Genomic DNA, 23,699 nt, shown 5'->3' on the forward strand with positions numbered 1-23,699 from the left:
TTAATCCTCCTCATTCACCCTCTTGTCTCCACAGGCACTAATAGAGTTGGGCTGTGTGACGAAGAGAGTCCTGGTCAAACGTCCCAAAACCTCCCTCTTCTCCCGTCCTGCACATCAGACAGTATCAGGCAGCACAGCAGGCACGGGGACAGAAGAGGCAGATGCAGTGTTTTATGAGCCCACCATCAGCTGTTGCGTTCGGCTCGCTCAGGTGTTTCCCAATGAACCCGACTGGAACTACTTCTCCCAGTTATAACAAATAGCGGAGCGTGTCCTGACCGCTCCTCATTATTATTACGTTGGCTCCTTTAAATTCTAGACTCTAGCAACTAGAGAAGTATTCTGGGCAGTGGGCACGCTCAGCAGTGACACCGAGATCTGCCAGGTTCAGCAAGGTTTTTATTCAGATCTTTGACGATACGTTTTCACTTCTGGTTTTACAGAATAAATATCTTTTTTAATTTTAATTTTAACTGGAGTACATTTCGTTCCTTTCATTGTAAACATATTTATTTTGTATTTTAATATTGTTTTTGGCTGTTCTTTTTTTACAAGAATTTGCTTGGAATTGTAAATAAATGTCCCAGCTATTTCTTCATGCTGTGTGCTTTTGTTGTTGTAAGTGCATCAATGCAACCATTATGAGTGAGTTATGTTATGGGTGAATGGTGCTCAATATTGGATCCGGGGACCCCAAGGGGTCCATTGGGTTGGGCTGAACAATTGATAGTTATACAGCAATCCCTCCCAACACTTTTTGTGCTCAAAATGGTAAACAAATCTCTGATAGTTAGGAACCAAATGGACCCTTAAGGTCTGTAATCCTGAGAAGGTACAAATGTACACTCAAAATGAAATGACCACTGAGGATTTTAGAGTATAGTTTGGGTTCCCAGCATTATAATATCACAGGTCAATCTGGGAACCCATTGGCAAAAAAAGGAAAAGCCACCCTCTTTTCCTTTTGAATTTGAGTCAACAGTTTGTCTCAAGAGACTAATAACTAATCGCATGGTTTGTAAGCATATCAAACTGGAGACCTTGAAATGTAAAAGTGAGATTGACTGGTTTTTAGTACAACTGGGGCAGCAGTGGCTCAGAAGGTGGAACCGACATATGTGAGCCTGAAGGTTCCCGGTTCGATTCCGTGACGATGCACCCGTAACTTCCTGATGAGCACGTTGAGTAGTGGCCTCCATCTTTGGGTGTGTGAATGAATGTACATTATATAACTACAGTGTGTGAATGTGAAATACAATTTCAAACACTTGAGTGATCGGAAATACTAGAACTCTTACATAATTGCAGTCATTTTACCATGTTAAAGTTTGGCTTTCCCATACAATTCATTAACGTGGCATATTGGGGCGCAGATGGCCGAGTAAGCTAGGCGGGAAATTGATGTGATAGTTAAGTTGGCGATGAAAGCATGAAATTTGGTACAGATGACCTTCATATGACCCTAATCGATAATCAACCTCGGGCCACGCAAAATTCCTCCAGTTTGCAATTGGACCTATACGTTTTGGACTACACCAATTTGCGGGGCCTATAAAACTTAGATTTTCCCCTCATTTTGGTATAAGATAATATGTCCTGGAGGTATTTCTACCAAGTGAGATAAAACAATAACATTAGGTTCCAATATGGCGGCATATTTTCCAATATGGCTGCCGAGAAATTGCATAAATGTACATCTGCTCATGGTTAATCCACAGTTGGTGATACAAGCATGACATTTGGCACAGATTACCATTATACCACCCTAATTGATAATCAACATTAGGCAACGCATTTTTCAAGATGGCCGCCAGTTTGCAATTGGACCTATACGTTTTTCAATATGGCTGCCGAAAACTTGCAGAAATATATATGATTATTCCACATGAGCTTGTAACACATGCATTTGTAAATTACCATACACAGAATCCATTTATGGCACATTTTAAAGTAGGTAGGTAGGTAAGTATACAGAGATTGGCCTACTGGCAGTATCATATTCTGTCCTCTTAGATGTATATTCAACCAGCGTTTCCCAGGCTGCACCACGTGGAGGTTTCTGTATATTCAGCCCAATTTTTTTTCTTTTCTTTTTTTAAGTGATTTTGTAGCTTTTGAATGACCTAAGTTCAAATAGGGTGACATATGTCAAATATTATTATATCACCATACACAAACTTGCATCCCATAAAGCTTAGTGCTTTTTTTCCTTTTTTTGTAATCAGGTTATTAAGTCATTATAAACACATGGTGGCTGGACAAGTGACAGGCCAGTGTACTAGCAACTGCAACCACAGAGGGGTGTGCAAATAAGCCCAGACTTAAAACATTTGCAGCGGCCACAACATTCCTTTTTACAACCACATCGCGTCAGCTCCTGGCATGATTTGGCCACTGCCATGGAAGATCAACATTATGACCACTTCTCCATACAAGTCAGGCCATTTCCACTGTACCTGGTGGCTGATCAACTGCCATTACTGGAACCTGACCTGGGTTCAGAAAAGTCGTGGTTGTCTTTGCCAAATCCATGGCGTGTTTGATCATAGCAACAGAATGTGCCAATTCCGGCAACAGAGGCATCATTGCAGACAAGCTTATTTCAAATTGTGCATGTCTTTCCTTGGAAGCATGATGTGCAGACCAGGATAGTGAAACTGTCTCTTCTGTATCCATTGACAAAGAGACCTTTTTGAGCCATTGATACTCTAGACAAAGTTGTTTTGGAAGCATAAGCTGACTGTGTCCTACACTCTCTTCTGATAATGGGACTGGATTGCTTTGTCCAAATGAGGCAGGAGGCACATTTGTGTAATAATCAGGGAGGCATGGAACCTTCTTTGATGTTCTTGATTTCTGGATCTGTGGCAAAATTCTGACCTCCCCTCTGCTGTCAGCACTTGGGTGCTGAAAAAATGACAACCCTGTTCCATGACTTTGAAGTTGTTGAACTCGGATTGTGGTCCAAGTTGTCAACAGCACAGGTTGTGAACAGTCCTTTTCTAAGCAGGTTTGGACAAACCACTCCTTCATCTTCAGCTCTGCTGACAACTGCTGTTCCCAAATCCTTTGTAATTTCTATGACCCTGTCATAGCTTATACTTAGGCCATATTTGTGCAGGAGATCAATCAAATGACGCTTTCTTGTTTTGGCATATACCAGAAGGCCAATGTAAATAGGAAGTGTCGGTTCTCTGGATTTGGAATGATATGATGAAGTTTGGCTTTTGCGACAGTTATACTGCAAGAGTTGTGCTAGAGCCACATCAGCTTGTGTGACATCCGACTCTAGTTGGGATTTAATATTTCCACCATTCTGCAGCACGCTAACAAATTTGAGCAAACTGGATGGCACTGCTTCCTTTTGAGATTCCTCTGTAAGTTCTCCTGTAAATTCACATTTATGATCAAGCATTTTTTTCCTTATTATCATAGCAGTAAACAGCCTTTATTCCAAACTGGCCGAAATTAGAGAATTATTCCTTACCGGCAAGGCAAACATTTTGTGTTTTTCTGAGACCAAACTAGATGAATCCATCAGGGACGCTGAGATTGAAATTGAGAACTATTCTTTGATCAGAAACGACAGAAACAGGCATGGTGGTGGCGTGTGTATGTATATTCACAAAGACACTGAATATGTTACTCGTACTGACTTACAGCATGATGAAATTCAAACTGTGTGGGTTGAATTAATTTTCAAAAAGGCTAAATCGGTATTAGTGGGCACCGTCTACAGACCGCCTGACCAACATGGGTTCTATGATATACTTGAGGGGTGCTTAGCTGAGGAGGAATGTGTAGAGAAAATCCTGATTGGCGATTACAACACAGACATGCAACGTAAGGAAGCACCTGTGTTTAAGTCATTCAGTAAGTTCTGTGATCTACATAGTGTCAGTCAGCTAATTACCCAACCCACTAGAGTGTGTAATTCTACTCAAACTGTCATTGATCTCATTCTGTCCTCGGACAAATCCAGAATCTCCAAGAAAGGGGTTATTGTATGTGGGCTTAGTGATCATTTTATGATATTCTGTACCCGCAAAATACAAAAACTTAAGACCGGCTGCCACAAAACAGTCACTCTAGTGAGGTTTTTAACCAAGTATTGGAGAGTCTGGATTGGTCCGATGAGCTTAAAAGCACACTTGTCGAAGAAGCTTGGCTTGGCTTCAAAACGAAATTTACATCAGTACTGAACAACATGGCTCCTTTGAGAACCACCAGGGGCAAAACCCGCTCGGAACCATGGATGAATTCGGACATACTGGCTGCAATGAAAGCCAGAGACAAAAAATGCTCTGAATTTCTAAAATGCAAGTCAAAGCAAGCCAAGCGCTTCGACAGTGTTCGCCAAGCTCGTTTGAACAACCTAAATACCCAACGAATCAAGCTAAGAAACAATGTAACTGCCATGACCAAATCAGCTAAAAGTAACTTCATTAATGATAAAGCTCAGGAAAACAAAAACAATCCTCATGAGCTCTGGAAGCTACTAAACAATCAACTAGGCTATGGTCAGAAACTAAAAACCAGATTTTCAAACATAAACATCAAATCGGACAACACTCTCATCACTGACAACCTTGATGTGGCCAACTACTTGAATATCTTCTTTACAAACATAGCAACAACTCTGGTTAACAAACTGCCCTCCCACTCTGGGCTCTTTGGTGTAGAGCACATTACAACCTTCTACAGAAACCTAGGTGTTTGTAAAGACGATTTTAAACTAGTTATGGTAACAACTGATGAGGTAATTAAGAAACTGAGTGCCCTCCAACCCCACAAGGCCACAGGCCATGACAACATTCCCTCCAAATTTCTCAGAGACTCAGCCATCTCTATAGCTCCAATCATCACCCACATAGTAAACCTCTCCATCAAACAGGGACAGATCCCCCAAGATTTCAAACTGGCCAAAGTAACCCCCTTGCACAAGAAAGGGAGTAAATTAGACCCCGGCAACTACCGCCCTATTTCTATTCTTAGTTCCATCTCGAAAGTGATGGAAAAAATAGTCTATGAACAGGTTGAAAAGTATCTTGCCATAACATTAGAAATAGCTTGTACTTTACTGATATAGTACTATGGTGAATTTCATTTCTTTGAATGTTAATGGTCTTCTCAATCCAACCAAGCAGAGGAAAATTATCTCAAAATTAAAAAAAGAAAATATAGATATAGCGTTCCTTCAAGAAACGCATATGACAGGGCTGGAACATGAAAAACTCAAAAGACAGGGGTATAAATATGTTTTTTCATCTTCAAATGGATTGAGACATACTAGAGGTGTAGCCATACTAATTTCTGGGAAAATTATGTATGATCATATTTCAACTATTAAGGATAGAGAAGGTAGATTTATAATGATTAAAGGAAAAATTGATGGAAATATGTTTACCCTTTATAATATATATATCCCCCCAAATTCAGATTTGGCTTTTTATATGCAAATATTTGACAAGATAGCAACAGAGGCACAGGGGGTCCTTGTATGTGCGGGAGATCTGAATACAACGCTGGGACCCCACGACTCTTCAGGACGGAGACCAGCTCAATCTAATAGAATAACAAAGAAGATAAATTCAATAATCTCAGAATTGGGGCTGGTTGATGTCTGGAGACATGTGAATCCATCGCTTAGAGACTATACCCACTTTTCATCCCCACATTCAAGTTACAGTAGATTAGATTATTATTTATTATTTGGAACAGATATAAATAAGGTGCAAAAATGTCATATTGGAACAATGGATCTTTCTGATCATAGCCCAGTGCACCTTTCTCTATCTACATCAAACAGAAAAAGGAACACACTCTGGAGATTTAACCCTAGTATACTGAATGAAGAGAGAATAGAACAATTCTCAAAGGATATAACTGATTATCTAGAGCTTAATGATAATGGTGGGGTGTCTCCGCCCATGGTCTGGGATGCATGTAAAGCAGTGATGAGGGGTAAAGTGATATCATTAGCGTCTTTTCTCAAAAAATGCAGAACAGAAAGACTTAATACTTTACAAATAGAATTGAAAAACCTTGAAACTACACATAAAGACTCAATTGATCCTAGAATTAAAGTGGAATTGGCGACCAAAAGGAATCAGATTGACCAATTATATAACCAAGAAATCCAGAAGAAAATGATGTATACTAAACAAACATATTATGAGGGAGGTAGCAAATACACAAAACTGTTGGCATATAAACTCAGGAAACAACAAGCAGATAATACAATATATAAAATAACAGATCCCAACACCAAAGTTACACATCATGGACTAGAGGAAATTAAAAATTGTTTTACAGATTACTATAAAAACCTTTACTCTCAGCCACCTGTAGCCAATGATGAGCAGATGCATGCACTACTCGACTCATTACATTTACCAACTCTCACAGCTGATCAAAATAAAAGTTTAAAGGCATTGATATCGCAAGAAGAGATTATCTCGGCTATAGCCAGGTTGAAAGCGAATAAATCCCCGGGAACGGATGGATTCACATCTGAATGGTATAAGGCCCTAAAGGTGGTTTTGACACCTATTTTACAAAAAACTTTCAACTGGGTTTTGACAAAAAATGAGATTCCAGTATCTTGGAATGAAGCGATTATTTCGGTCATACCTAAAGGTGATAAAGACAGACTGGATTGTGGAAATTATAGACCAATTAGTGTATTAAATCTGGATTACAAACTGTTCACATCAATTTTGTCTAGAAGACTTGAAAATATTCTGCCAGAACTTTGCCATTTTGACCAGACTGGTTTTGTCTCAACCCGTCAGACACATGATAATATCAGAAGATCTATTCATGTTATTAACCATGTCAATCAGAATAAGACGCCAGCTATGTTGATAAGTGTTGATGCATTTAAAGCGTTTGACTCGGTACGACATAAGTTCTTATTTAGAGTTATGGAAAAATTTGGATTTGATCAGGTGTTTATTAAGACAGTGGAATCCCTTTACAGTAGACCATCAGCTAGACTGAAGATCAATGGCGAGCTTTGTGACTCATTTTTGTTGGAACGGTCGTCTAGACAGGGGTGCCCAATTTCTCCAATATTGTTCGCAATTTTTATTGAACCTTTGGCGCAATGGATCAGACAGAATAATTCAATTAAAGGTATACTAATGCCAGCAGGTGAACAAAAATTGGCCCTTTTCGCGGATGATATTCTTGTGTATCTTTCGAGCCCAACGGAGTCCTTGCCTGCGCTGATGTCTGTGTTGGAAGAATATGGATCATACTCGGGCTATAAAATAAATGAACAAAAAACACAAGCTCTCAACATGTATTACAATCCCCCTCACTGTCTTCGCTCTAGGTACAAAATTCGGTGGGACAAACAATCTGTGAAATATCTGGGTATTCTATTACCGACAGATTTATCCAAATTAGAAGAGTTAAATTATGACCCTCTCAGGAGGGATATAATGGCTGATATTGATAGATGGAATTTAATTCCATATTTAAATCTGAGTTCACGCATAGAATCTGTAAAAATGAATGTATTACCAAGGCTTTTATATTTGTTTTTGTCAGTCCCTATCTCAAAACCAGAACAGTTCTTCTCTGACTGGGATAAAGTTATATCCAGATTTATTTGGGCAGGGAAAAAACCTAGAGTGAGGCTCAAGACATTACAACTACCAAAGGAAAGAGGGGGATTGGCCCTTCCATGTTTGAGAGATTATTATAGAGCAGCTCAAATCCGACCATTGATTGGATGGTGTAAGCCAAGTTACAAATCAAGATGGAAAGATATAGAGGGTTCAATGGGAAGGGGTCTACCTATTAACATGTTGGTGGGAGACCCATCCTTGGTCAAACACTTGTCGGATCCTCAGAATGTGATGATAACAGGTTCATTGAAGGTGTGGTGTGAAATAATTAGGAGGTATAAACTGAAGGACAAAATTGGAATTCTCAAATGGTTTGCATATGATTCAGACTTCAGACCTAGTACACATGACATGAGGTTTAGAGGTTGGATTGGGAATGGCCTCTCTGCATATTGTACTCTTTTAAAACAGGGTAATGTGATGAGCTTCCAGGACCTGAAAGACAAATTTAATTTACAGAATCAGGACCTTTTTAGGTACCTACAAATCAGAGACTTTATAAATAGAAAGCTATTAAGAAGAGAGGATGCAACAGGAGTAGAGATCATTAAGATTTTCCAAAATGCGTATGCAGGCTCTACTTATCAAAAGATAGTTTCAAATTTATATGTAGTGCTTCAAAACATGAAAGGAGATAATACTCTGAATATTAAAGCAAGATGGGAAGCAGAGGGCAACCTTACTATATCAGCAGAAGAATGGGAAAGAATATGTAAACATCAGTGGAAAATGAGTAGTTCCCCCACGTGGAGAGAATTCAGCTGGAAAAATGTGAGTCGTTTCTTTTGCACTCCAGCCCAGAAAAGACATTACACGTATCAGTCGGACTGTTGGAGACTCTGTGGGGAAACATTGGCAGGTCATTTTCATGTGTTCTGGAGTTGCCCTTCTGTGGTTCCATTTTGGAGAAGTGTCCACAGTGTCCTGGAAGCAGTTTTTGGTGTTGACATTCCTTTTGATTTTAAAACCATGTATCTTGCAGATCTGGAGGGACTTCAATTTGTAAAGCAGGATCAGTATCTATTAAGGGTATTGCTGGTGGCATCCAAAAAAGCCTTAACAAAAAAGTGGCTTACAAATGTAATACCAACTATAAATGAATGGATTGATTTAATCTATAGTATATATATTATGGAGAGAATTACATTCAGCTTCAGAGGTCAGATTGAAGTCTTCACAGATAACTGGTTTAGATGGATTGCGCATGTTTCTACCATAAGCTGGTATAAGCCTGATTTTGTATAGTACTTATGTATTATGATTCTGAATGATCATCGATGAGAAGAGAGGCAGACATCTCCCCTTGTGTGTATTGTGTGTATTGTACGTATATTGTCTTGTTTTGTTTTTGGTTGTATGTATTGTCAATTGTCAGTCGTTATGTTTGATTAAAATTCAATAAAACGTAAATTGAAAAAAAAAGAAAAGTATCTTGCCACTAATAAATTATTGTACGAGTTCCAATCTGGCTTCAGAACATCCCACTCCACTGACACATGCCTTCTCTATTTGAGCGACCACATCAAACAAGAGGTGGACGCTGGCAAATACTGCGGCATGGTCATGCTGGACCTCCAAAAGGCTTTTGACACCGTGAACCACTCCATACTGGTTAACAAGCTAAAAGCAATTGGTTTCGATAGCACATCAGTGAGCTGGATGCAATCCTACCTGGAGGGGAGAGAACAGATGGTGGAAGTGAACGGAACACTGCCCCCCCCCCTCCCAGTGAGCTGTGGCGTTCCACAAGGAAGCATACTAGGACCTCTACTGTTCCTAATATATGTAAACGACATGACTTCAGCTTGTGACTGCAACTTGTTCCTGTTCGCAGATGACTCAGCACTGCTGGTCTCGGACAGGGACAAACTGCAGGTTGAAAATGCCCTCAGCTCTGAACTCGGTAGAATCTGCACCTGGCTCGCTGATAACAAACTATCTTTACACCTGGGAAAAACTGAATCCATTCTCTTTGGCTCTATTAGTAATCTCAGCAAGGCAAATGGCTTCTTGGTTAGAGTGGGTGACAATGTTATCACACGTAAAGATGAAATTACCTACCTAGGTTCCATCCTGGAGGCTAATCTTTCCGGTGATAAAATGGCCACCAACGTAATCAAAAAAGTCAACCATAGAACAAGATTCCTCTACAGGATCTCCTCACTGGTCAACAAAAACACCTTGAAGACCTTAACAGGAGCCCTTGTACAGGGTTTCTTTGACTATGCATGCACCTCCTGGTACCACAGCACCTCAAAGGCCCTTAAAACCAGGCTCCAGACTTCCCAATACAAACTGGTCAGGCTCCTACTTGATCTAGCCCCCCGAACCCACCTCACCCCTGCCCACTTCGACAGGCTGGAATGGCTTAGGGTCGACGACAGAGTACAGCATCTTGCAATGGGTCTGGTCCACAAGATTCGATACACCACCAAGATACCCATGTACCTGTCTAGATACTTCCTTAATGTTAACGAAGTCCACACCCACAACACCAGAGGGAGTGCAACGAACCATGTACAACCCAGATTCGGCACAAACAAGGGACTAAATTATTTTTGCTCCTATGCCACCAAAATGTGGAACACCCTACCAACTGTCATTAAGACATGCGAATCCCTTGACTCCTTCAAAACCGCTCTCAAAGGGCACCTACGGATGGCTGCAATTCGAAACTGGCCCCCGTAAAATCTGAATCCCCCCCACCGCCCCCCCCTTTTTCCCCTCACTGTATATATTTCTTTTCCCTTTTTACCTCCTTTATGATGAATTCCTGTTCTGTCTATAGAAGTGTCTATTTGTACGTCTCTAAATGTTTTGATGATTTGAACATGGTGGACCCTATTGGAAACAAGTGTAATGCTTAATTGGGTCGTCCACTCACAGTTAACAGCCTTTGTATTGAGTTTGTGCTTGAAATGTACTGTAATTCTGCAAACTGTTAATAAATTCTTCAATCAATCAATCAGTCAAAGTTTTCACAACAGTCTGTGCATCAAATGCTGTGGCAAGAGCAGTTCCAACACTTTGCTTGTAGGCAAACCAGATTTCTTTCCCCTTGTTGTATGGCTCAAGCTCTGGTATGCGTGCACAAATTTGCTCTTTCAGTCTTGTACGATTTACAGAAGAAGCATCAACATTCATTTTCTCAAGACGATTTCTGTACATGTTATACAAGTCCAGCAATCTGAAATAGCAAGATCCTTCGGATTGAAGATGTTTATACCCTGATGAATATTTCAAGTTCAGCTAAAGCATAAGCATATTGTAGTGTCTTGCCATTATTTGTCGTATATTGAGTGTCCCGGAAGCACTTTTTACCCTGTTGCATAAATGATTGGAGAGGCCAGGCATGTCCTTATTTCTGTATCATTTTATTAAGGACAAAGCTTAGTTACCAAATTCATGATCAGTCCCTCCAGAGCCATCCTGGAGCAGTCCCATCATAGCTGTCCCCTGATCTCATCTGGAACCTGGCTATAGATCTCACTCTGACTGACTGGATTCTCGACTGACCTCTCTGACTGGATTCTGTGGATTCTCACTGGATTCTGGATCTCCGCACATTTGAGACCCTCTTTATAATTATCCCAAATAGTGCATGTAGGGTGTGCACCCCAAAGCCCTTGTATGTGTGTACGCACGTGCATGTGCGTCCCCAAATGTCTGCTTCCTTCGTAGACCACTGCATACTAAGTAGATGGTCACTTCTATAGATTATTAACACAATGGTATCCACGGCCCAATACAATAGCCTTTACAATTTCATAGCAGACCTTTTCAATTGATCACTACAGGCCCTTCTTGGAATGTGGCTGTGGGCCAGCTAATATCAAGCCTCTCAGAGCTCACATGCAGAAACTCAGTCAGTGCAGGTTTGTCCTGCATAAACAGTATATGACATTATACAACATTATATATATATTATATATTTCATCGTAATGTGGCTCTGTAATATACGACAATATGCTTCTTGCTTTTGTTTTGCTTCATTGGAGTCTTTATTTTGTGAGCTAAGCCTAGCTCTTTCTCTGTTGTACACTCTTGTTAAACATATTTTATGGTACTTGTACTCTTGGGAAACTACGTCTCCAACACTGAGCTTTGCCAGAAGGTTATCGTCCAGCAGGTTTTGGGCAATTCTCTGCAGCTTGGTAGTCATTGGGAGAGACATCGCTTCGTGCACCATCTGTCTGGTTACATTCTGAATCAGCTTCTGCAGAAGTCTTATTAAGGCTGCTGCGAGTGAACTTAGCAGAAGGTACTTCACACTTCTCTTCTGATGACTTGGACTTCCTTTTTCTTTCCAATTATGATGCTTTAAACTTCAGTTGACATGACTCATGGTATGTGGCTTTGTTCCTCTCAAGTGTCAACTGAATTCCATCACCGTCATCAAGTCGCTTGGGGTCAAACATTATTGGCATGCAATTCAGTATGTAAAACTGGGGAATATTGGTAGCCAATGTCACATAACCACTGCTAGTGGCATCAACTAGCTTCTCAACTGTAGAATGCTGGCACAAACAGCACAAATTCCAATTGGTTGTACTAGATGTACTGTTTTCCTGTGATGAACATGATGGCATTTCTGCCTGTGTGTCCATTGCAATTTTGTAGGCCAAGGGTTTATCCTTTTACCACCAATGAAAAAAAAAGATACACTTTACAGTATGGGATACAACTGGGCTCAGATAATAACATGACTATCCTACCCCCAGTCCGATCATTCATCCAATGCTATTTAATTCCTGTGTGATCTGTACACCGTCCGAAAGACTAAAGCCCCGTCTTCCTTGGCTCGGCTCTCCCGCACTGGCACATCCTGTCAATTCAGGTGCGGCTGTTTAAGTTTAATTTGGGGCAACCTAAACAACATTTAGGAAACTAGAAAAAATATTAATTAATAGCTAGCATTGAACCCCATGCTGAGTCTCATAGCTATAGTGTCAACCAGTGTGCCCTGGTAGTGCAATGACACTATACAATATTAAAAAATTGTCAATTGGGCTGGGCAGATTTTGAAAACCTGTCAGCCATCTTGAAAAATGTAGGAATTCTGCGTGGCCCAATGTTGATTATGAATTAGGGTGGCATAAAAGTGATCTGTGCCAAATGTTTATATCACCAACTGTGCATTAACCATGAACAGTACATTTATGCAATATACCGGCAGCCATATTTGAAAAAATGCCACCATATTGGAACCTAATATATATTTTTTAATTGTACTTGGTAGAAATACCTCCAGAACATATTCTCTTATATCAAATTGAGGGGAAATAAAATATTTACAGCCCCAGCAAAGTCATATAGTCCAAAAACGTATGTACAGTTGCAGCCATTTTTAAAACTGGAGGGCCACCTTGAAAAAATTGGAATTCTGCGTGGCCCGAGGTTGATTATCGATTAGGGTCATATGAAGGTCATCTGTGCCAAATTTCATGCTTTCATCACCAACTGAACTATCATGTATTGAAAACAGTTATTTCCCGCCTAGCTATAAAGGCTCTTACATTCTGTTGTACAAACAGCAACCATCTCCCTCAACGAAAATCTAGAATATTCTGCTTATCTAGTCCATGCATCCTTGATCATCTAGTTTCTAACGAGACACGGGTTACAGACTTTTTCCCCAACGGGACTTTTTATCCATCCATCTATCCATCTTCAACCGCTTATCCGTAGTCGGGTCGCGGGGGCAACAGCTCCAACAGAGAGCACCAGACTTCACTCTCCAGAGCAACATCAGTGACTTCCTCCTGGGGGATCCCGAGACGTTCCGAGGCCAGTGAGTCCATCCTTGGTCTTCCCCGGGGTCTCCTCCCCATAGCACCCCATAGCAATGATTTGATTGGCTGAGCAGGGAATGTAGATGTATGATGATAAGAGCACCCCTCACTTCACGCGAGTGTGATTTTTTTTTCTTTGCGTGGTGAGACCGGCCGCAAGCGGGGCTCTGATCGGCCTGAGACCTCTGAGATATGATGTCATAGATATTATGTCATATAGATGTCTAGTCCAGGTTGCACGTCAAGCCTAGACCTAGCCTAGACAGACAGACAGACAGACAGACAGACAGACAGACAGACAGACAGACAGACAGACAGACAGACAGACAGACAGACAGACAGACAGACAGACAGACCTCTTCCGAAACCATGAACTATAGCATGTCGTTTTTTTATGATTCTTTTTTAAATCCTCCAAAATCAAGAAAAACAACAGACTATAGTATGTCTTCCGAAACCATAAACTATAGCATGTCATTTTTTCATGATTTTCATTTGTTTTTAAATCCTCCAAAATCATGAAAAACGACTATAGTTCATGGTTTCGGACGGAAGGCTATAGCATGTTGTTTTTCTCGATTTTTGAGGAGAAAAAATACTATAGTTCATGCTTCCGCCGCAATCGGTGTATGAATGTGTGTGTGAATGGGTGAATGTAATGCACAATCTATGTAAAGCGCCTTGGATAAAGGCGCTATATAAATGCACCATTTACCATTTAGTAATAACCTTATAACACCAGTTCACAGAGAGACTGAAGGAGGAAATGAAAGTTGTCAGCAGCTGGGAAACCCCCCATGTTTCAGGAAGCCACAAATGACCATCATGTCCACATCTATCGACTTCACGTAGGTACTGCTTACTAGTGCTTAGAGCAATGGTTCACAAACTGGGGGTCCCCCAATGATTTGTGGGTGTCCCCAGATGATTGATTATAGCTTAATGTGCAACATTGTTTTCTCAATCAACAGTTATACAACTGTAACTTTTAATACCTTTTTAAACTAATAATCAGACCATTACTACTACTAAATGTACTAAATGCTGTGTTTTCTTCTAGTATTACTGAATGTGTCACAACTGTAAGTCCTTTTCAGCACTGAAATAAAACCATGCACACACAAGAGAAAGCAATGTGTGTGGTGTGTTCTGATTCTGAATGTGAATTTGCTTATATGGCACTGAGCGGTAGAAACATTAATGGTGAGAGTTTTGACATGTTGATTAAGAATCACCAGTAGATAAAGGAAGAACATCAATCATTGCAAATAGGCATGGCTTCTACCATTACCTCAATGGTTTAACTTGAAGAAATTCTGTAAGTGAGGAAATGCAGTTAGGGATGTTAATGGTTAACCGAGGTTTAAGCATATAACGTAAAATGGATCCCTTGGGAACACCACAGGAGTTGATTGATTGATTGAGTACAGTTTTATACAAATACAATACTAAAAGGATTGAACCCAAGAAAGCACTATATGGCTTGTTTCCATTGGGGTCCTGTGTAATAAAGTCATTCAAACATTTATTGACAGACAAATATACAATTCTATGCAAAAACATCATATAAACAAGTAGGCTACTAATCAAACAGTTCGGGGGAGCATTGATGGTCAGGCACGTGCAGAGGGGGGGCTTCTGCCCTTTTGTTTCAAAGTGCTCCCTCAACCCCTCCCCAAACAAAAAATAAAAAATACAAATAAAAGTATGGCCTGCCTGCCTAACAGCTTATGGCTTATTTTACCATTCAGTGACAAGTCATTGTGGAACATCTTACATTTCTGGTGTGATGTGCATGGCACAAGGGACCCCCACAAAATGACCACCCCAACACAACGACAACCTATCTCAAACCTTAAACTAACCGCAAGCACGGAGCAGCGCACGTCCGCAAACCTTAACACATGTCCGCCAGCATGTCGGTCCTTTGGTATATCGGATAAGTGCGCACACCCCGGCTGTGCGCGCACACATGTGCCCTTTTCTGGGGTTTGGGCACCTGCCCCTGGCCCCCCTCAGTGCTCTCTGCACGGCCCTATTTATGGTGATAGGCTCTGATTTTTTACAGGGGCCAGTTCCGCATTGCAGGATAGGATGATGCCTCCCTGATTATCGGCCAGCTTCTATCAGTAGGAGCTAATCCAAGTGCAGAATGGAAATATAAGATATATAAGGCAGAAGCTGTTAATTTAAGCTTTGGGCTTATTAGTAGCAGATGAGTAAGACTGGGACCGAGGCTAATTAGTACAGGGGTATAGACAACCATAGGCGCCAACATTGGCACAGGGGAGTTCATCACTGGCACACTGGCATAAGTGTGTGTGAGAGAGATAAAATTAAAATAATAAAATATATATAAAGAAATATGTAGTCAATTAAATGAAGTCCCCTCAGCCCTCACATATGTATGCAAATTACATCCTGAACATAATTCTACATTCATTCAAACTTCATTACAATGTCCTGATGTGTAGAGCTCAAACCACATCAATGATTGCATTGGTGTAGTTTGTTTTGTTGCAAGGAGTTGCAACTGGTGTGGTTTGGGCCTAAGAAGATATTTCAAAAGAAGGGAAGTCTGTAAGAAATATTTTCTTTTGGTGGGGTGTAATGTTGATATGGCACGCTGACTAAGAAAATAAAAACATGTCAGCAATGTCAAAAAGGTTGCCGTCCCCTGGGGTTGGTGTTGCTTGACAGGCTGTTAGCTTGAACATAGGATCTTGTAGTATGATGCTGCCTTTTTAGAGTGTGCTGCTGTTTTTGCTCACACCAGGCATGGGAGTGGAAATAGCTGGAATGTTTCCTCTCTGATAAGGAGCTCTTGACATTGAAAGAGCAAGTGAGAAAAGGAATCGGAGAGTGGGGGGTTATGCTGAGGAAAGAAAAAAGTGTAAGGATTTAAGGTGAAAACAGATCAGGTTGAGCATACACAGAATTTGTCCTCAACATTTAAACCACCCTAACTATTAAGAGGAGCTTGGTTTGAACCAATGTTCAATGTCCAATGTTGAGCTACTGCCGGCCTATTCTTCCAGCACTATAGCATTAGATTTATGACAGATAAAACTATGTCGATGATGAAGAAAATAAATGTGTGGCAGAAGGCAGGAGTGAATGCAAATAGCGTCACCGTCATCTTTTCCGTTATCAGGCTCTATGGGAGGCGAGGGATTCCTGAACATCAAGTGATAAACATCATCAGGAAGTCATGCAAGAGGAAGTCTGTGTGTGTGTGTGTGTGTGTGTGTGTGTGTGTGTGTGTGTGTGTGTGTGTGTGTGTGTGTGTGTGTGTGTGTGTGTGTGTGTGTGTGTGTGAGTGTGTGAGTGTGTGAGTGAGTGAGTGAGTGAGTGAGTGAGTGTGTGTGTGTGTGTGTGTGTGTGTGTGTGTGTGTGTGTGTGTGTGTGTGTGTGTGTGAGCCTGTGTGTGCGTGTGTGTGGGGGGGTGGTCTACAGTTAGCTACACCTCAGTAGCAAGCTTATATGATTTTGATTGATTGATTGATTGATTGATTGATAATGTTATTCTGCTCTGGCGCTGGGGGCGTGTTCCCTCCTCCAGTGCCCATACCCTAGATGGGGTTTGCAAAAGGGCCTTCCTCTGTGTAGTTTGCATGTTCTTCCCGCGTCCCCTAGGGTAGGTACCCTCACAAAAAACATGCAGTAGTCCTGGCTGGTCTCTAAAACTGCCTCTCCCTGGCCAGCCGGGGCGCCTGATGGAAGGGAAAGGAACTGGTTGGAATAACGTGTTCCTTCCACGCGCTATGTCCGGCCGGGGAAACTCCCCCCAGGTGAAACGAAGTGGCTTGGACGCTCATGCATTGAAGGAAGCATGAGGTCAGTGCGTTGCTCTCCCCAGGTTGGCGGAGGGAGTGTAGAGCCAAGGATTACATTAGATAATTGACACTGGGTGAAAAAATGGCTTACAAAATTGTGGGATAAAAATTATATATTAAAACATATATTTTTTTTTTGTTTTTTTGTTTGTTTAATGAATTGTTTTTTATAGTGTAGTAGCCGTAGGTTAGGTCTTAATCTGACCTCTCTCTCGCAACTGAGAATTGAAGATAAAAAGTCAAAATCTCACTGTCTGACTCATGGCAGTGAGTCAGTGAGTCACTCACAATAGGCCTACTCAAGCAGGGATGATTAGGCTAGTTACAACACACAGTAGCAGGCTGAGCACTGCAGCCTATTTATCTGAAACGTGCAAGAGTGTTATAGGCCTTTTCCGGGAAGTACCTGCCCTTCCTCAACCCTCGAGCCCCGGCCCGCCTCCTCGGGGGGGAACAGAACAGAGAGATGCGGCCGGTCTTCTTTCACTTTCATCGCCGGTCGGACGCCGAGCTTGCTATATTTCACTCACGCGGCTCACGCACCACTCTCACAGTTAGCGGACGGTTCTGAGAGACATTATTGGCTCGAGCTAGAAATGGAAATTATATTCATTTGTCACCATGTACTTTTTGTCGTTTTATTAATGCAGTCTATTTCACTTCACTTCAGTCGTGGATCTGCAGCATCTGATTCTGCTGGTGGTGGTAAGTGTGCATGGCAAGTTTGGCAACTGAATCTCTTTTCAACTTTACTCAACTATTAAGTTAGGTCTATTAAGATAACCCTATAGTACCTATAATGTCACTGGTGCTCCTGCTCCTTGAAATTCCTTAATTCCATGTATTTCATTTGTTATTTTGGCATGCATGTTACATTGTCCCTAGCCTTTACTGTAGACTGGCTTTAAATATTTTAGAAATATAATGTTTAGGTTTAATCACACATAAAATCTGCCAAAGAGAAATAAAACTTGTAGGCCAATAATAATAGAAAAGACTAAGGGTATAACAAAAACTTTGTTTATTATTATTATTATTATTATTATTATTATTATTATTATTATTACATGAATGTGATCTCTAACTAGCCATCTAAGTTGATCTGACTTGACTTGAAGAACACACACACTCACGCACGCATGCTCACTCTCTCCGCCTTATTTAACCCACTGTTCTCTACACGTTGTCTCCCTCACAGATTCAGGATGCAGTGGTCATACAGTGATTGACCCACCCAGGCTTATAGTGAGGATTAATGACCCCAACGTATCTGCCATCTGCAGGCCAAGCCAGAGTTGCATTAACTGTACAGTCAATTGGGAAATAAGGAATGGCAGTGTGGCAAAAAGTGACAATTCAGCTACTTGGAAAATGGACATCATGTATGACTGGGATCCAGACCCCTTATGCTATGAGGAGGACAGTTCTGAGTGTTTAAGTCAGCTGCGTGTAATTGCATACAGTAAGCGATCACATTATTTTAACAGTGCTATCTTACAATAGCTTGAATGCAGTTGAAGGAATATAATTGTAAGTCACATGGCTGTTTGCAAAATCTACAACTTGCCCTCCAGGTTTCTGTTTTATAAATCTGTGTGTGTGTGTGTGTGCGTGTGTGTGTGTGTGTGTGTGTGTGTGTGTGTGTGTGTGTGTGTGTGTGTGTGTGTGTGTGTGTGTGTGTGTGTGTGTGTGTGTGTGTGTGTGCGTGTGTGTGTGTGCGCGCGTGCGTGCGTGCGTGTGTCCCAGAGCCTCCAGACAGTGTGTCCATCAGTTATGTAAACCACATTGGACCAGAGCTTGAGGCTCAGCAGTACAGCCTGCAGTGTCAGGTCCAGGATGTCGCTCCTGTTGAGAACCTCACTGTGACCTTCTACAGAGGGCAGAAAGCACTGGCTCCTCCACAGTCCAGTAACAGAGTTCAGAAGACACCAGTGAGTGAGACCTTCTTTTTGAACGTCACCTCCAGTATAGAAGACGATGGGGCCGTGTACTGGTGTGAAGCCAAGCTGGACCTTGGACCAGACGGACCCCAGCCTCCTCCTGTGGTGAATTCAAACCACCTCACAGCCAACGTCTACTGTGAGTCTGACCTTTTAGATGGAGATTATTTTAAATCAGGGGTTTTCAACAGGTGGACCACTGGTGGTCTGTGAATGTATTGCATGTGGTCTCTGACCATGCATTTAGTAATGTAGGATATTTTGATTTAAAAACAAATTCCTTCTAACAGTGAACTGAATGACCTGTTGACCTATGATGACTGTCCATGTAGGCTAGTCGTTTACTGTAAAGTTGGAGGTCAAGATATTCAACAGAAAAAGGGAGTTAGAATCTCAAGAGGGGGAAAGTGCACCGTATTGTCTGGTTGAGTCACTCATTATTATTACTAAATTATTAGTAGTCAATGGACCATTGGTGGAGAACAGTGGGATGTATACACATGAGATGCATAGCAAGTGTTACAAAAGCACTAATCTTAGCCCATATCCCCACCCAACACAACAGTGGTCCCCAGGTTGATTCTACAATTAAAAGTCAGGGAAACTAAATTTACTTCAGTAAAAGTACAAAAGTATTGGTATCAAAATGTATTTAAAGTACCAAAAGTAGAAAGTACTCATTATGCAGAATTTCCCATTTCACAAGTTTTCATTCTTTAGAGATATTTTTTTTGGCTTTCGCCTTTTTATTGATAGATGAAAATAGGCTGACAGGAGGTGGGGAGAGAGATGCGGGGGGTGACATGCAGTAAAGGCAGTCGGGATCGGGAGTCGAACCCACGGCACACTGCCAGACTGGATTACCAGCCAAGGTGCTTAGACAGCTACGCCACCCGCCTGGTCCTGTATACATTCTTTAAAACGTGAAGAAATCTTTTGAAAAATAGCAGATTTACAAGCTCACAATATGTCGCATCACAAACTTGTATATCGGCTATTTTCAAACGGCCAAAATGTATATAGTACTGAAGTGGTTAATGTATGTTTTGTAATAATCAAAGTCTACAAGTTAACTAGTAACTAAAGTTTTCAAATAATTGTAGTTGAATTAAAGTACAATATTTGCCTCTGAGATGTAGTGGAGTAGAAGTAAAAGTAGCCTACATAAAATTGGAAATACTCAAGTAAAGTAAAACAAATATTTCATAATTGTACTTAAGCACATATGATAAATGTAGGCTATAGTTACTTTACACCACTACTACCTGCATTTAACTTATTTTGACCAAATCAGACCAAATCTAATAGAGATATCCTGTATAGTGGGAGGAAGCCCACACCCGTTCTGGCATGGGGTTGCAATGATATTAGTTTAATTTGCCTTCCTCATTCGTAATTTAACCAATCTCATATGGCATTGTGATTTGTCCATCTTTAGTAAATTGTTAACGATAATGTGTAATTCAACAACTAAATGTTGTACAGGGAGGCCAATGACCATGCTGTTCTTGGATATTTCCCTATTCTGGGCATGTTATAAATAGGAGAACATTCTGTGAGGTTGTTGATCTGCTATTTTTGGTGAAGAGCCTATGACACAGTATGGTATCCCCCTAGTAGCTACCCCTTCACATTCAGTAGAATGATGAAGATGAAGTTTCCTGGGGTCTAGTAGGAGTTAATAATAATAAAGAAATTGCTGTAATAAAATACATATTTAGCCACTTGTTCGAATGCCCCCCCCCCCCCCCCCCCCCCATCAAAAATGGCTAAAATCGCTAAAATGAAAGAAAGCAGCACATGAAAAACAATTAACACTCATCTTTTACTTTCTCTAATAACAACCTAAAACATGAACCGTGGTTGAAAAAAACAAAAGTTGTCCTTTAAGTGCTTCAATGAATAGGTTATTTGCTGCTCTCTTGTGGTCAAAAGTGGTTATTGTAGCTTTAAAGAACTGCTGTACACAGATTGTAAGAGCTTAATTCAACTATGACATCTACCTGCAGTAAACCTGATGCTTGAAAGCACACACCCAATTGCAACATGGCCTTTTCTTTCTTCTTTTGCTTTTCATTTTTCCTTTTGTTAGCATTTATTCTCTGGACATTGTTTCTCAGTTGTTGTTTTTTTTGCAACTTTGTCAGTTTTTGTCTCACATACCTGTATTCCCCCCAGATAAACCTCAGAGAGAGGTACTAAGGCATAACATCACCATCACAGCAGGAGACCACCTGCATCTTAACTGCTCAGCCAAGAGTAACCCATCCACTGCCTACACTTGGACATCGCATCCAGCTGTCTCCAACTTGAACAGGACTTCCTGTTGTCCAACAGTTGACCACATAACCTTTGACCATGGTGGCGAGTACACGTGTGTTGCCAGTAACATCGCTGGAAACATCACTGTGGTTTTTTATGTCAATGTCAAAGGTAAGTTGAACTTATACCTGACACCACAGATAAGGTAGCTTAAACCTCAAGGTTTTGTTGTTGACTGCAAAGGGAGCGACTTAAGAAAAGAAACACAGCATTAATTTAAACTTGAACTTGAGGATTTACTGCATAATTCTGATGACTTAACAATCATTTTTGTTGCAGAAGGAGGAGAGGACACTGGAGCAGCACGGACATTTTAAGCCTTTTATTTAGGTGCTAGTATACAAACAACTAACGTTTCGACCTAAAAGGTCTTCATCAGAGTCAAGACCTTTTAGGTCGAAACGTTAGTCGTTTGTATACTAGCACCTAAATAAAAGGTTTAAAATGTCCGTGCTGCTCCAGTGTCCTCTCCTCCTTCTGCATCAAGTGTCCTTGTTCCTGTGATGCACCGGACCAGCCGTTTTAGGCTTGAGGCGCGTTGGTAGACTCCCTTTGTTCTTAATCATTTTTCTTTGTTTCTTCTTGTTGCAGTTGACCTCCTGCCCATTGTCGCCGGCCTGGCAGCAGTGGTTGTGGTGGTTCTAATGGTCGTCTTTGGGATTGTCTACTCATCCCACTACAGACGCACTCATATGGGCCGCTACACGCTGAGAGACATGCTCCCCTTTCGCAGGAGTAACCACGACGTGCTGTAGTACAACCTATTGGAATAATAGACAAACAGATGTATGCAGATGTATCTCTCAGGACCGGTGTGGGGAGGGGACATTACAGTAATTGTTCGACAAAAACTACTGGATGACATATGCCTCAAGTTTTGGGCAAGGATTCGCGGGCAGGGATCGGGCCCGGTCGGCCCATTGGCCTTCCCAGCTGTTGGCAAGATTAGCTCGGACACATGACCTCTCCTACAAACCCATGTCATAAAGAAGAGAGATCATCAGATCTTCATTCCTTTCAATCATGCTGTGATTTCTCACTTGACAAGTAAATTGTCACATTTAACCACTTAAACCCAAGGATCAATATTCTGAGTGAAAACCTTACCAGACAATAGCATAGACAAGATAGATTGTAGATATGTTATTTTCTGCTAAGATATAATGTAGAGCGGAAACAGAAAATATATTAGCATAGAGCCCTGAGGGACTCTGCTCAATCATATAGGGTTTAAGTGGTTAAATACTACATTTTCATGTGGTATGCCTCTGTCATTTACTCTCATTTTAATAACTGTCCAGTCAACTGGGAAATACAGGCTACATTGTGACATATTGGCAAAGTAACGATTCAGTTACCTGGAAAGTGGACAGTATGACAGAGTGGAATCCGGACCCCACAATAGGCTACACTTATTGACAGCTCACACTTGAGTGAGCAACTTGCAAAGTGCAAGATAAGATAGTAAATGGCATTAACTCTAGTCAACAATGACAGGGTGTAATGGTCATACAATCATGATACCATGGTCCATGGGTCAGTATATATCAATGAGTGTACTGCAATGCATATTTACACTGAAGCCATAACTGCCTCATGCTGCTCTTATCTATGTTTATTTTAGGATTAATACGAGATTGACTTTTTATTGCTTTTATTCGTGAACTTTAAATACACTATTTAAAAGTCTTTCTTTAGGCATTTTATAACAATGAGAATTTGGTTTTATATCTGCTTTGTAAAGTGTTGTGACTGGCCTGTATGTGACTGGCATGTATTAAAATATATCAGTATGTCACCAGTGACTAAAATGCACAATTACCTTCTGACAAGATAGCTTATTCGGTTTAACGATGTTTAAAAATATGAAGAGGTAAAAGTAAGTATTTAATTATAGAGGGTAATGGGTATGCGTGTGACATCATCATCATACCCAGAAGTTATGCGGGAATACTGAGTGGTAAAATTCTGAATCTGATTGCATTAAACAATGTTAAACTCACTTTGTCATGCACTCACTTTGTGCATGCGTATACCCTCTATACTTATTCAACAAATTAAACATCAAATTGTGACGTTAATGGGCTCAGACTGTAGCAACCTGCATTTAATACCTTGCACTAGCAAGTAAGGGAGATTAAAATGAACAGCTTGTTGTCAGTCGGCCTAAGA

General features: G+C 40.9%; 2 protein-coding genes across 3 annotated transcripts in view; both read left to right on the forward strand.

The window, feature by feature from the left end:
• Positions 1–596, forward strand: part of gtf3c1 (general transcription factor IIIC subunit 1) — a 28,290-nt gene extending 27,694 nt beyond the window's left edge. Inside the window, exon 40 of the mRNA XM_079498550.1 lies at positions 35–596. Within this exon, the coding sequence (XP_079354676.1) occupies positions 35–256 (222 nt within the window). The 3' untranslated portion in view covers positions 257–596. The remainder of the gene's footprint in view (positions 1–34) is intronic.
• Positions 597–17,749: 17,153 nt separating this feature from the next.
• LOC306921118 (uncharacterized protein) lies at positions 17,750–23,484 on the forward strand. 2 transcript variants are annotated; one of them, XM_079498231.1, is made up of 5 exons: positions 17,750–17,970; positions 18,464–18,727; positions 19,012–19,344; positions 21,384–21,638; positions 22,119–23,484. In XM_079498231.1, the coding sequence occupies exons 1-5, from the start codon at positions 17,862–17,864 to the stop codon at positions 22,280–22,282; spliced, it is 1,125 nt and encodes a 374-aa protein (XP_079354357.1). In that variant the 5' UTR covers positions 17,750–17,861; the 3' UTR covers positions 22,283–23,484. The 2 variants fall into 2 exon arrangements, with proteins under 2 accessions (XP_079354357.1, XP_079354358.1); XM_079498232.1 differs by having other exon boundaries at positions 17,750–17,967.
• The last annotated feature ends 215 nt before the right edge of the window (positions 23,485–23,699 follow it).

This window comes from Electrona antarctica (genome assembly GCF_951216825.1).
Source record: "Electrona antarctica genome assembly, chromosome: 4".
In the NCBI taxonomy this organism is placed as follows: domain Eukaryota; kingdom Metazoa; phylum Chordata; class Actinopteri; order Myctophiformes; family Myctophidae; genus Electrona; species Electrona antarctica.